This window comes from Nesoenas mayeri (genome assembly GCF_963082525.1).
Source record: "Nesoenas mayeri genome assembly, chromosome: 29".
Taxonomy (NCBI): Eukaryota; Metazoa; Chordata; class Aves; order Columbiformes; family Columbidae; genus Nesoenas; species Nesoenas mayeri.
This window is the reverse complement of record NC_137561.1, coordinates 242,793-256,360: the sequence shown is the minus strand read 5'-3', so window position 1 is coordinate 256,360 and position 13,568 is coordinate 242,793. Positions and strand designations below refer to the sequence as shown.

At 65.3% G+C, this 13,568-nt stretch overlaps 2 protein-coding genes across 2 annotated transcripts in view; both read right to left on the bottom strand.

Annotated features, from left to right (window-relative positions):
- VARS1 (valyl-tRNA synthetase 1) overlaps positions 1-8,286 on the bottom strand; it is a gene marked incomplete at its 5' end in the record, with an annotated part of 60,772 nt that extends 52,486 nt beyond the window's left edge. The window contains 5 exon segments of the mRNA XM_080360815.1: positions 311-401; positions 2,537-2,730; positions 3,931-4,063; positions 8,046-8,189; positions 8,275-8,286. Coding sequence (XP_080216941.1) covers positions 311-401; positions 2,537-2,730; positions 3,931-4,063; positions 8,046-8,189; positions 8,275-8,286 — 574 coding nt within the window.
- Positions 8,287-12,100: 3,814 nt separating this feature from the next.
- LOC308050658 (spliceosome RNA helicase DDX39B-like) overlaps positions 12,101-13,568 on the bottom strand; it is a gene marked incomplete at its 3' end in the record, with an annotated part of 12,112 nt that continues 10,644 nt past the window's right edge. The window contains exon 8 of the mRNA XM_080360814.1: positions 12,101-12,415. Within this exon, the coding sequence (XP_080216940.1) occupies positions 12,101-12,415 (315 nt within the window). The remainder of the gene's footprint in view (positions 12,416-13,568) is intronic.

Sequence of the window (13,568 nt, the reverse complement as noted above, 5' to 3'; positions counted from 1 at the left end):
GACACACGGACACGGGCCCCAAACCCCCCCCAGTGACCCCAAATAACCCCCAGGGTCCCAAACCCCCCCCAGTGACCCCCAATAACCCCCAGGGTCCCAAACCCCCCCAGTGACCCCAAATAACCCCCAGGGTCCCAAACCCCCCAGTGACCCCAAATAACCCCCAGGGTCCCAAACCCCCCCCAGTGACCCCAAATAACCCCCAGGGTCCCAAACCCCCAGTGACCCCAAATAACCCCCAGGGTCCCAAACCCCCCCAGTGACCCCCAATAACCCCCAGGGTCCCAGTGCCCCCCATGTCCCCTCTCACCCTTTTTCTGCCCCGGGGGGGTCTCCACATCGTACGTCACCCCCTGGGGGTCCCGTCGCTCCTTGCGCCGCCCCCGAGCCTGAGCCTGAGCCTGGGGACACAGGACCCCCCAGTGACCCCCATGGGACCCCAATGACCTCATGACCCCCCAGTGACCCCATGGACCCCAATGACCTCATGACCCCCCCATGACCCCCCATGACCCCCCCAGTGGTTCTATTACCCCCTATGACCCCCATGACCCCCCCCGGCCCAACCCCACCCAGGACTTGGAAACAGGAGTTCGGGGACCAGGAGTTCGGGAGGGACCAGGAGTCGGGGGGGGGAACATGGGGATCATGGGGGATCCAGGAGTTCGGTGGGGACCCAGGAGTTTCGGGAGGGACCAGGAGTTCGGGGGGGGAACATGGGGATCATGGGGGGACCCAGGAGTTCGGGAGGGACCCAAGAGTTCGGGGGGGGACCCAGGAGTTTCGGGGGGGGACCCAGGAGTTCGGGGGCAGACTGGGGATCAAGGGGGACCAGGAGTCGGGGGGGGACCCAGGAGTTCAGGAGGGACCAGGAGTTCGGGAGGACCCAGGAGTTCGGGGCGGGACCCAGGAGTTCGGGGGGCAGACATGGGGATCAAGGGGACCCAGGAGTTCGGGGGGGGGACCCAGGAGTTCGGGAGGGGACCCAGAAGTGCCCCAAGGGACCCAGGAGTTCGGGAGGGACCCAGGAGTTCAGGGGGGGACCCAGGAGTTCGGGGAGGACCCAGGAGTTCGGGGAGGGACCCAGGAGTTCGGGGGGGGACCCAGGAGTTCGGGGGGGGACCAGGAGTTCAAGAGGGAGCCAGGAGTTCGGGAGGGACCCAGGAGTTCGGGGGGACCCAGGAGTCAAGAGGGACCCAGGAGTTCGGGAGGGGACCCAGGAGTTTGGGAGGGACCCAGGGAGTTCGGGGAGGGACCCAGGAGTTCGGGGGGGACCCAGGAGTCGGGGGGGGGACCCAGGAGTTCAAGAGGGGACCCAGGAGTTCAAGAGGGGACCCAGGAAGTTCGGGAGGGGACCCAGGAGTTCAAGAGGGACCCAGGAGTTCGGGAGGGGACCCAGGAGTTCGGGAGGGGACCCAGAAGTTCGGGGAGGGACCCAGAAGTTCGGGAGGGGACCCAGAAGTTCGGGAGGGGACCAGGAGTTCGGGAGGGACCAGAAGTTCGGGGAGGGACCCAGAAGTTCGGAGGGGACCCAGGAGTTCGGGAGGGACCCAGGAGTTCGGGAGGGACCCAGGAGTTCAAGAGGGGACCCAGGAGTTCGGGAGGGACCCAGGAGTTCGGGAGGGGACCCAGGAGTTCGGAGGGACCCAGGATTCGGGAGGGACCCAGGAGTTCGGGAGGGGACCCAGGAGTTCGGGAGGGACCCAGGAGTTCAGGAGGGACCCAGGAGTTCGGGGGGGGACCCAGGAGTTCGGGGGGGGACCCAGGAGTTCGGGGGGGACCCAGGAGTTCGGGAGGGGACCCAGGAGTTCAAGAGGGACCCAGGAGTTCAAGAGGGACCCAGGAGTTCGGGAAGGGACCCAGGAGTTCGGGAGGGGACCCAGGAGTTCGGAGGGACCCAGGAGTTCAGGGAGGACCCAGGAGTTCGGGAGGACCCAGGAGTTCGGGAGGGGACCAGGAGTTCGGGAGGGGACCCAGGAGTTCAGGGAGGGACCCAGGAGTTCGGGAGGGGACCCAGGAGTTCAGGGAGGGACCCAGGAGTTAGGGAGGGGGACCCAGGAGTTCGGGGGGGGACCCAGGAGTTCGGGAGGGACCCAGGAGTTCGGAGGTGGACCCAGGAGTTCGGGGGGGACCCAGGAGTTCAGGAGGGACCCAGGAGTTCGGGGGGGGACCCAGGAGTTCGGAGGTGGACCCAGGAGTTCGGGGGGGGACCCAGGAGTTCGGGAGGGGACCCAGGAGTTCAGGAGGGGACCCAGAGTTCGGGGGGGGGGGACCCAGGAGTTCGGAGGTGGACCCAGGAGTTCGGGGGGGGACCCAGGAGTTCGGGAGGGACCCAGGAGTTCGGGGGGGACCCAGGAGTTCGGGGGGGGACCAGGAGTTCAGGGAGGGACCCAGGAGTTCAAGAGGGGACCCAGGAGTTCGGGGAGGGACCCAGGAGTTCAGGAGGGACCCAGGAGTTCGGGGAGGGACCCAGGAGTTCAGGGAGGGACCCAGGAGTTCGGGAGGGACCCAGGCGTCCGGCTCAGGGGTCACTCACCTGCAGCTCCCGGTTCTTCTCCTGTTTTTGCTGGAATTTCTCCAATTTCTCCCGTTTTTTCGCCTCTTTCTTCAGCTGCGCTGGGGTCTTGGGGGGGGGAGGGGCCGAGTCCTGCCCCACAGGTCCCCCCTGCCCCATAGACCCCTCTTCCTGCCCCATAGATCCAGCGTCCAGCCCCACGGGGCTCAGCTCCACTGGGGACAATGGGGAAGCAGCTCTGGCCCCGCCCCCATTCCTTAAGCCTCACTCTGGCTTAAGCTCCGCCCCTTCCTATTTCCTGCCCCTCCCCACTCTCAGCTCCACCCCCTGGCCCTCCCCCCCCGAATCTCCACCCCTGCCCCTCCCCCACTTAAGCCCCACCCCCACTCAGCCCCTCCCCCATTTAAGCCCTCCCCCACTCAGCCCCACCCCCACTTAAGTTCCACCCCCCACTTAAGCCCCTCCCCACTAAGTTCCACCCCTCCCTTAGCCCCTCCCCCTTTAAGCCCCTCCCCCACTAATCCCAACCCCCTCCCCACCCTCAGCCCCTCCCCCTTTAAGCCCCTCCCCACTAAACCCGACCCCTCCCCCTTTAAGCCCCTCCCCCTTTATGCCCCTCCCCACTAAACCCAACCTCTCTGCCCTCCCCTTTAAGCCCCTCCCCCACTAAACCCAACCCCTCCCCACCCTCAGCCCTCCCCGTTTAAGCCCCTCCCCCACTTTAATCCCCACCCCCCTTAAAACCCCTCCCCTTTAAGCCCCTCCTCCACTAAGCCCAACCCCTCCCCCACCCTCAGCCCCTCCCCTTTAAGCCCCTCCCCCACTAACTCATCCCCTCCCTCGCCCTTAGCCCCTCCCCCTTTAAGCCCCTCCCCCACTAAGCCCAACCCCTCTCCCACCCTCAGCCCCTCCCCGTTTAGCCCCTCCCCATTTTAAGCCACTCCCCCTTTAAGCCCCTCCCCCTTTAAGCCCCTCCCCCACTACGCCCAAGCCCTCCCCACCCTCAGCCCCTCCCCCTTTAAGCCCCTCCCCCACTAAACCCAACCCCTCCCCACCCTCAGCCCCTCCCCCTTTAAGGCCCCTCCCCCACTAAACCCAACCCCTCCCCCACTTTCAGCCCTCCCTCTTCAAGCCCCTCCCCCACTTTATCCCCACCCCCTTAAACCCCTCCCCTTTAAGCCCCTCCCCCACTAAGCCCAACCCCTCCCCTACCCTCAGCCCCTCCCCCTTTAAGCCCCTCCCCACTAAACCCAACCCCTCCCCCACCCTCAGCCCCTCCCCCTTTAAGCCCCTCCCCCACTTAACCCAACCCCTCCCCCACCCTCAGCCCCTCCCCCTTTAAGCCCCTCCCCCACTAAACCCAACCTCTCCCCCTCTCAGCCCTCCCCCACCGTAAGCCCCGCCCCCTCGCTCACCAGGGGGGAGGGGCGGCCCCACCCCCCAGAGCTCCACGTCCCCCAGGACCCCCCGGAACTGGGGCAGCCGCACGCAGGACTCGAACCAGCGCAGCACCGACGGGAACGCCGAGCGCGACGCCGCGGGCAGCACCTGCACCCACACGGACGTGGGACACACGGACACCGACGTGGGACATGGGGACACCGGGGGACACGGGGACATAGGAGACACACGGACAACAGGGGACACGGGGACATGGGGACACACGGACATGGGAAACATGGACATGGGACACGGGGACATGGGACACACGGACATGGGGACATGGGGACATTGGACACAAGGACATAAGGACATGGGACATGGACATGTGGACATGGGACATGGGGACACACGGACATGGGACATGGGACACACAGACATAAGAACATGGGACATGGGACACACGGACATGGGAACATATGGACATGGGACATGGGGACATGGGAACATGGGACATGGAGACACACGGACATGGGGACATGGGGACACACGGACATGGGACATGGGACGTGGGACATGGGGACATGGGACATGGGGATGTGGGGACATACGGACACGGGGACACAAGGACATGGGACATGGGGATATGGGGACATACGGACACGGGGACACGAGGACATGGGACATGGGGATATGGGGACATGGGGGACACACAGACATGGACACACAGACATGGGACACATGGACATGGGGACACACGGACATGGGGACACACGGACATGGACACACGGACATGGGACACACAGACATGGGACATGGGGACATGGGGACACCAGAGGACACGGGAACACCAGGGGACATGGGGACATGGGACAACGCGGACGTGGGGACACACAGACATGGGACATGGGACACACGGACATGGGGACACATGGACATGGGACATGGGGACATGGGACATGGGGACATGGGGATGTAGGGATAAAAGGACATGGGACACGCAGACATGGGGACACATGGACATGGGGACACACGGACATGGGACATGGGGACATGGGACATGGGACACATGGACATGGGACACGCGGACATGGGACACACGGACATGGGACACAACGGACACGGACGTGGGACATGGGGACACACGGACATGGGGACACATGGACATGGGACACGCGGACATGGGACACACGGACACCGACATACGACATGGGGACACACAGACATGGGGACACATGGACATGGGGACACATGGACATGGGACACGCGGACATGGGACACACGGACACCGACGTGGGACATGGGACATGGGGACACATGGACATGGGGACATGGGGACATGGGACACGTGGACATGGGGACACACGGACAACAGGGGACAAGGGGACATGGGACACACGGACATGGGGACATGGGGACACCGGGGGACACGGGGGACACCGGGGGACACGCGGACATAGGGGACACATGGACAACAGGGGACAAGGGGACATGGGACACATGGACATGGGACATGGGGACGTGGGACACGCGGACATGGGGACACATGGACATGGGGACACACGGACATGGGGACACACGGACATGGGGACACACGGACATGGGGACATGGGGACACACAGACATGGACATGGGACACACAGACATGGGGACACATGGACATGGGGACATGGGGACATGGGACACACGGACATGGGACACATGGACATGGGGACACACAGACATGGGACATGGGAACATGGGACACACGGACGTGGGGACACACGGACACAGACGTGGACATGGGACACGCAGACACAGACACGGGACATGGGGACGTGGGGACATGGGACACACAGACATGGGGACACACGGACAACAGGGGACATGGGGACATGGGACACACAGACATGGGACATGGGGACATGGGACACGCGGACGTGGGGACACACGGACATGGGACACATGGACATGGGACATGGGGACATGGGGACATGGGACATGGGGACGTGGGGACATGGGGATACACAGACATGGGGACACATGGACATGGGACACACGGACATGGGACATGGGAACATGGGGACATGGGGACACACGGACATGGGACATGGGGACATGGACACGCGACATAGGGGACACACGGACAACAGGGGACATGGGGACATGGGACACACAGACATGGGACATGGGGACATGGGGACATGGCACACATGGACAAGGGGACATGGGGACATGGGACACACAGACATGGGGACGTGGGGACACACGGACATGGGACATGGGGACATGGGGACATGGGACACACGGACATGGGGAAACATGGACATGGGGACATGGGGACGTGGGGGACACACGGACATGGGACACATGGACATGGGAACGCGGACATGGGACATGGGACGTGGGGACACACGGACATGGGACACACAGACATGGGACATGGGGACGTGAGGGACACACGGAGATGGGACACACGGACATGGGACACACAGACATGGGGACACACGGACATAGGGACATGGGACATGGGGACATGGGACACACAGACATGGGGACACATGGACATGGGGACATGGGACACGCGGACATGGGAACATGGAGACACATGGACATGGGGACATGGGACATGGGGACACACGGACATGGGGACAAGGGGACATGGGGGGACTCGGGGTCACTGGGGGGCTTTGGGACCCTGGGGGTTATTTGGGGTCACTGGGGGTTTGGGACCCTGGGGGTTATTTGGGGTCACTGGGGGGGGTTTGGGACCCTGGGGGTTATTTGGGGTCACTGGGGGGGTTGGGACCCTGGGGGTTATTTGGGGTCACTGGGGGGTTTGGGACCCTGGGGGTTATTTGGGGTCACTGGGGGGGGTTTAGGACCCTGGGGGTTATTGGGGGTCACTGGGGGGTTTGGGACCCTGGGGGTTATTGGGGGTCACTGGGGGGGTTTGGGACCCTGGGGGTTATTTGGGGTCACTGGGGGGGGTTTGGGACCCTGGGGTTATTTGGGGTCACTGGGGGGGGTTTAGGACCCTGGGGGTTATTTGGGGTCACTGGGGGGGTTTGGGACCCTGGGGGTTATTGGAGTCACTGGGGGGTTTGGGACCCTGGGGGTTATTTGGGGTCATTGGGGGGGGTTGGGACCCTGGGGGTTATTTGGGGTCACTGGGGGGGGTTTAGGACCCTGGGGTTATTGGGGGTCACTGGGGGGGTTTGGGACCTGGGGGTTATTTGGGGTCACTGGGGTTTGGGACCCTGGGGGTTATTTGGGGTCACTGGGGGGGGGTTGGGACCCTGGGGGTTATTGGGGGTCACTGGGGGGGTTTGGGACCCTGGGGGTATTGGGGGTCACTGGGGGGTTTGGGACCCTGGGGGTTATTGGGGGTCACTGGGGGGGGTTTAGGACCCTGGGGGTTATTGGGGGTCACTGGGGGGGTTTGGGACCCTGGGGGTCACTGGGACATTGGGTACATGGGGGGATATGGGGACATGGGGTGACATGGGGGGACATGGGGGGACATGGGGACATGACTCAGGGTCACTGGGGGGGCACTAGGACCCTGGGGGTCACTGGGACACTGGGGACATGGGGGGATATGGGGACATGGGGGGACATGGGGACATGACTCAGGGTCCCTGGGGGCACTAGGACCCTGGGGTCACTGGGACATTGGGTACATGGGGGGATATGGGGACATGGGGTGACATGGGGGGACATGGGGGGACATGGGGACAGGACTCAGGGTCACTGGGGGGCACTAGGACCCTGGGGGTCACTGGGACACTGGGGACATGGGGGGATATGGGGACATGGGGGGACATGGGGACATGACTCAGGGTCCCTGGGGGGCACTAGGACCCTGGGGGTCACTGGGACATTGGGTACATGGGGGGATATGGGGACATGGGGGGACATGGGGACATGACTCAGGGTCCCTGGGGGGCACTAGGACCCTGAGGGTCACTGGGACATTGGGTACATGGGGGGATATGGGACATGGGTGACATAGGGGGACATGGGGGGACATGGGGACATGACTCAGGGTCACTGGGGGGCACTAGGACCCTGGGGTCACTGGGCCATGGGGGTAAATGGGGATATGGGGGGCTATGGGGCCATGGGGTGACACGGGGGGCCCCGGGTCGGAGGTCAGAGGTCACTGCACCCTGCGGAAGGGCCCCAGGAGGGCGCAGGTCACGGTCACGTCCGCCAGGGTCAGCCCCTCCCCCAGCAGGAAGCTCCGCCCCTCCAGCTGCGCCTCCAGCGCCCCCAGCACCCGCAGCAGCTCCTGGCGCGCGCGGGGCCGCCACTGGGGGGGGTCACCGGGGGTCACCGGGGGGTCATGGGGGTCACAACCCCACCCTGCACCCCCAAACCCCCCCAATGGAGCCCACCCATATACCCATGGTCCCCAGTACCCCCTTGTCCCCCAATGTCCCCAATGTCCCCCTGTACCCCAATGTCCCCATATCCCCCCTGCCCCCCAATGTCCCCATATCCCCCCCTGACCCCCAATGTCCCCCCATACCCCCTGTCCCCCAATGTCCCCAATGTCCCCCTGTACCCCAATGTCCCCAATACCCCCCTGTCCCCCTTGCCCCTCAATGTCCCCCTGTACCCCAATGTCCCCCAATACCCCCCTGTCCCCCCTGTCCCCCATGTCCCCAATGTCCCCCTGTACCTCATGTCCCCCAATACCCTCTGTCCCCCCTGTCCCCCATGTCCCCAATGTCCCCCTGTACCCCAATGTCCCCCAATACCCCCCTGTCCCCCATGTCCCCAATGTCCCCCTGTACCCCAATGTCCCCCAATACCCCCCTGTCCCCCCTGCCCCCCAATGTCCCCCTGTACCCCAATGTCCCCCAATACCCCCCTGTCCCCCATGTCCCCAATGTCCCCCTGCCCCCCAATGTCCCCCTGTACCCCAATGTCCCCCAATACCCCCCTGTCCCCCATGTCCCCAATGTCCCCCCTGCCCCCCAATGTCCCCCTGTACCCCAATGTCCCCCAATACTCCCCTGTCCCCCCTGCCCCCCAATGTCCCCCTGTACCCCAATGTCCCCAATACCCCCCTGTCCCCCATGTCCCCAATGTCCCCCTGCCCTCCAATGTCCCCCTGTACCCCAATGTCCCCCAATACCCCCTGTCCCCCATGTCCCCAATGTCCCCCTGTACCCCAATGTCCCCCAATACCCCCTTGTCCCCCATGTCCCCAATGTCCCCCTGCCCCCCAATGTCCCCCCTGTACCCCAATGTCCCCCAATACCCCCCTGTCCCCCATGTCCCCAATGTCCCCCTGCCTCCAATGTCCCCCTGTACCCCAATGTCCCCCAATACCCCCCTGTCCCCCATGTCCCCAATGTCCCCCTGTACCCCAATGTCCCCCAATACCCCCCTGTCCCCCCTGCCCCCCAATGTCCCCCTGTACCCCAATGTCCCCAATACCCCCTTGTCCCCCATGTCCCCAATGTCCCCCCTGCCCCCCAATGTCCCCCTGTACCCCAATGTCCCCCAATACTCCCCTGTCCCCCCTGCCCCCCAATGTCCGCCTGCCCTCCAATGTCCCCCTGTACCCCAATGTCCCCCAATACCCCCCTGTCCCCCATGTCCCCAATGTCCCCCTGTACCCCAATGTCCCCCAATACCCCCCTGTCCCCCCTGCCCCCCAATGTCCCCCTGTACCCCAATGTCCCCAATACCCCCTTGTCCCCCATGTCCCCAATGTCCCCCCTGCCCCCCAATGTCCCCCTGTACCCCAATGTCCCCCAATACTCCCCTGTCCCCCCTGCCCCCCAATGTCCCCCTGTCCCCCAATGTCCCCCAATACCCCCCTGTCCCCCAAGTCCCCAATGTCCCCATATCCCCCAATGTCCCCAATACCCCCCTGTACCCCAATACCCTCCTGTCCCCCATGTCCCTAATGTCCCCAATACTCCCCTGCCCCCCAATGTCCCCCTGTACCCCAACTTCCCATATCCTCAATGTCCCCCAATACCCCCCTGTCCCCCATGTCCCCAATGTCCCCCTGTCCCCCATTGTCCCCAATAACCCTCTGTCCCCTAATGTCCCCATATCCTCCCTACCCCCCAATGTCCCCCTGCCCCCCAATGTCCCCAATGTCCTCCTGCCCCCCCCTGCCCCCCAATGTCCCCCTGTCCCCCGATGTCCCTATATCCCCCCTGCTCCCCAATGTCCCCAATTTCCCCCTGCCCCCAATGTCCCCCTGTATCCCAATGTCCCCATATCCCCAATGTCCCCCAATACCCCCCTGTCCCCCATGTCCCCAATGTCCCCATATCCCCCAATGTCCCCAATTTCCCCTGTACCCCAATTTCCCCCTGTACCCCAATGTCCCCCTGTACCCCAATGTCCCCCTGTATCCCAATGTCCCCCATATCCCCAATACCCCCCTGTACCCCAACGTCCCATATCCTCAATGTCCCCCAATACCCCCCTGTCCCCCCATGTCCCCAATGTCCCCCTGTCCATGTCCCTCATATCCCCCTGTCCCCCAATGTCCCCGTATCCCCCGTCCCCCCATGTCCCCCTGTCCCCCAATGTCCCCCATGTCCCCCTGCCCCCCCATCTCCCCATGTTCCCCCATGTCCCCCTATCCCCCCCATGTCCCCCAATGTCCCCATTGTCCCCTCTGTCCCCTCATCCCCCCCCATGTCCCCCCTGTCCCCAATGCCCCCATGTCCCCCCTGCCCCCCCATCCCCCATGTCCCCCCTGTCCCCTCATCCCCCCATGTCCCCCCTGTCCCCAATGTCCCCCATGTCCCCCCTGCCCCCCCATACACCCATGTCCCCCATGTCTCCCCCATCCCCTCATCCCCCCCATGTCCCCAATGTCCCCCATGTCCCCCCTGCCCCCCATCCCCCCCATGTCCCCCCTGTCCCCTCATCCCCCCCCATGTCCCCATGTCCCCAATGTCCCCCATGTCCCCCCTGCCCCCCCATCTCCCCATGTCCCCCATGTCCCCCCATCCCCACATGTCCCCCAATGTCCCCCATGTCCCCCAATGTCCCCCCATCCCCCCCATGTCCCCCATGTCCCCCCATCTCCCATGTCCCCCCTGTCCCCTCATCCCCCCCCATGTCCCCCATGTCCCCAATGTCCCCCATGTCCCCCCTGCCCCCCCATCCCCCCATGTCCCCCCTGTCCCCCATCCCCCCCATGTCCCCCATGTCCCCCAACGTCCCCCATGTCCCCCCTGCCCCCCCATCCCCCCATGTCCCCCATGTCCCCCATGTCCCAATGCCCCCATGTCCCCCCTGCCCCCCCATCCCCCATGTACCCCCTGTCCCCTCATCCCCCCCATGTCCCCATGTCCCCAATGTCCCCCATGTCCCCCCTGTCCCCTCATCCCCCCCCATGTCCCCAATGTCCCCCATGTCCCCCCTGCCCCCCCATGTCCCCCCTGTCCCCTCATCCCCCCCCATGTCCCCATGTCCCCAATGTCCCCCATGTCCCCCCTGTCCCCTCATCCCCCTCCATGTCCCCCATGTCCCCCCTGCCCCCCCATCTCCCCATGTCCCCCATGTCCCCCCATCCCCCCCATGTCCCCCAATGTCCCCAATGTCCCCCATGTCCCCCTGTCCCCCAATGTCCCCCATGTCCCCCCTGTCTCCCCATCCCCCCCATGTCCCCCAATGTCCTCCATGTCCCCCATGTCCCCCCATCCCCCCCATGTCCCCCCTGCCCCCCCATCCCCCCATGTCCCCCATGTCCCCCCATCCCCCCCATGTCCCCCATGTCCCCCCTGCCCCCCCATCCCCCCATGTCCCCTCTGTCTCCCCATCCCCCCATGTCCCCAATGTCCCCCATGTCCCCATGTCCCCCCTGTCCCCCCATCCCCCCATGTCCCCCCTGTCCCCTCATCCCCCACCATGTCCCCCATGTCCCCAATGCCCCCATGTCCCCCCTGCCCCCCCATCCCCCCATGTCCCCCTGTCCCCTCATCCCCCCCCCTGTCCCCCATGTCCCCAATGCCCCCATGTCCCTCCTGCCCCCCATCCCCCCATGTCCCCCTGTCCCCTCATCCCCCCCATGTCCCCCTGTCCCTCATCCCCCCCATGTCCCCATGTCCCCAATGTCCCCCATGTCCCCCCTGCCCCCCCATCCCCCATGTCCCCATGTCCCCCTGCCCCCCCATCCCCCCATGTCCCCCCTGTCCCCCCATCCCCCCCATGTCCCCCCATGTCCCCATTGTCCCCCGCTCACCTGCGCGTCCCCCCCGCGGCCACGGCCCCCGCGGGCGCCAGTTCCCTCTCGGCGACCCCCACCCATTGTCGCACCAGCGCCGCCCCCCCGGCGCCCCCCCCCAGCATATGCGGGGGGCACAGGAACATGGCGGCCGGGCCGGGCCCCCCCAGCAGCGCCCCCCCCGGCGTGCGCAGGGCGGGCAGGGGGGTGGCGGGGGGGGCGCCCGGGGGGGGGCCGCGCCGCAGAGTTGGGGGGGGGTCCCCCGAGAAGGCGGCGGCGATGAGCACGCGCTGGGCGCCGCTGTCCAGCGGGGGGGGGGGCAGGAACAGCTCGGGGGGGGCATGGCTGGGGGGCGAGAAACGGGGGGTTAGTGGGGGGGGGGGGTGGGATGGGGGGGAATTGGGGGGGGTGGGGGGATGGGGGGTGTGGGGGGGGATGGGGGGATTGGGGGTATGGGGATGGGGATGGGGGGGATGGGGGTTATTGGGGGGGGTTGGAATGGGGGGGATACGGGGGAATGGGGGGGTTGGGGGGTGTGGGGGGAATGGGGGGGGAATGGGGGTACTGAGGGGTTTGGGGGAATGGGGGTATTGGGGGTTATTGGAGGGAATGGGGGTATTGGGGGGGAAATGGGGGGTATGGGGGGGATGGGGGGTGGGGGTTATTGGGGGGGGTTGGAATGGGGGGATAGGGGGGAATGGGGGGATTGGGGGGTGTGGGGGGTGTGGGGGAATTGGGGGTAATGGGGGGTATGGGGGGGGAATGGGGGTACTGAGGGGTTTGGGGGGAATGGGGGTATTGGGGGTTATTGGGGGGAATGGGGTTTATGGGGGAAATGGGGTATTGGGGGTTATTGGGGGGGAAATGGGGTTATTGGGGGTGGTTGAATGGGGGGATACGGGGGAATGGGGGGGTTGGGGGGTGTGGGGGGAATGGGGGGGAATGGGGGGATTGGGGGTATGGAGGTGGGGATGGGGGGAAATGGGGGTTATTGGGGGGGGTTGGGATGGGGGGGATGGGGGGATTGGGGGTATGGGGGTGGGGATGGGAGTTATTGGGGGGTGTGGGGGGGATGGAGGGATTGGGGGGTGTGGGGGGAATGGGGGGGTTATGGGGGAATGAGGGGATTGGGGGGTGTGGGGGGGAATGGAGGGGGAATGGGGGGGAATGGGGGTATTGGGGGTTATTGGGGGGAATGGGGGGAATGGGGGGATTGAGGGGGATGGGGGTTATGGGGGGTATGGGGGTTATTGGGGGAATGGGGGGATTGGGGGGTGTGGGGGGTGTGGGGGGAATTGGGGGTAATGGGGTATATGGGGGGGAATGGGGGTACTGAGGGGTTTGGGGGGAATGGGGGTATTGGGGGTTATTGGGGGGAATGGGGTTTATGGGGAAATGGGGGTATTGGGGGTTATTGGGGGGGAAATGGGGGTTATTGGGGGGGGGTTGGAATGGGGGGATACGGGGGAATGGGGGGGTTGG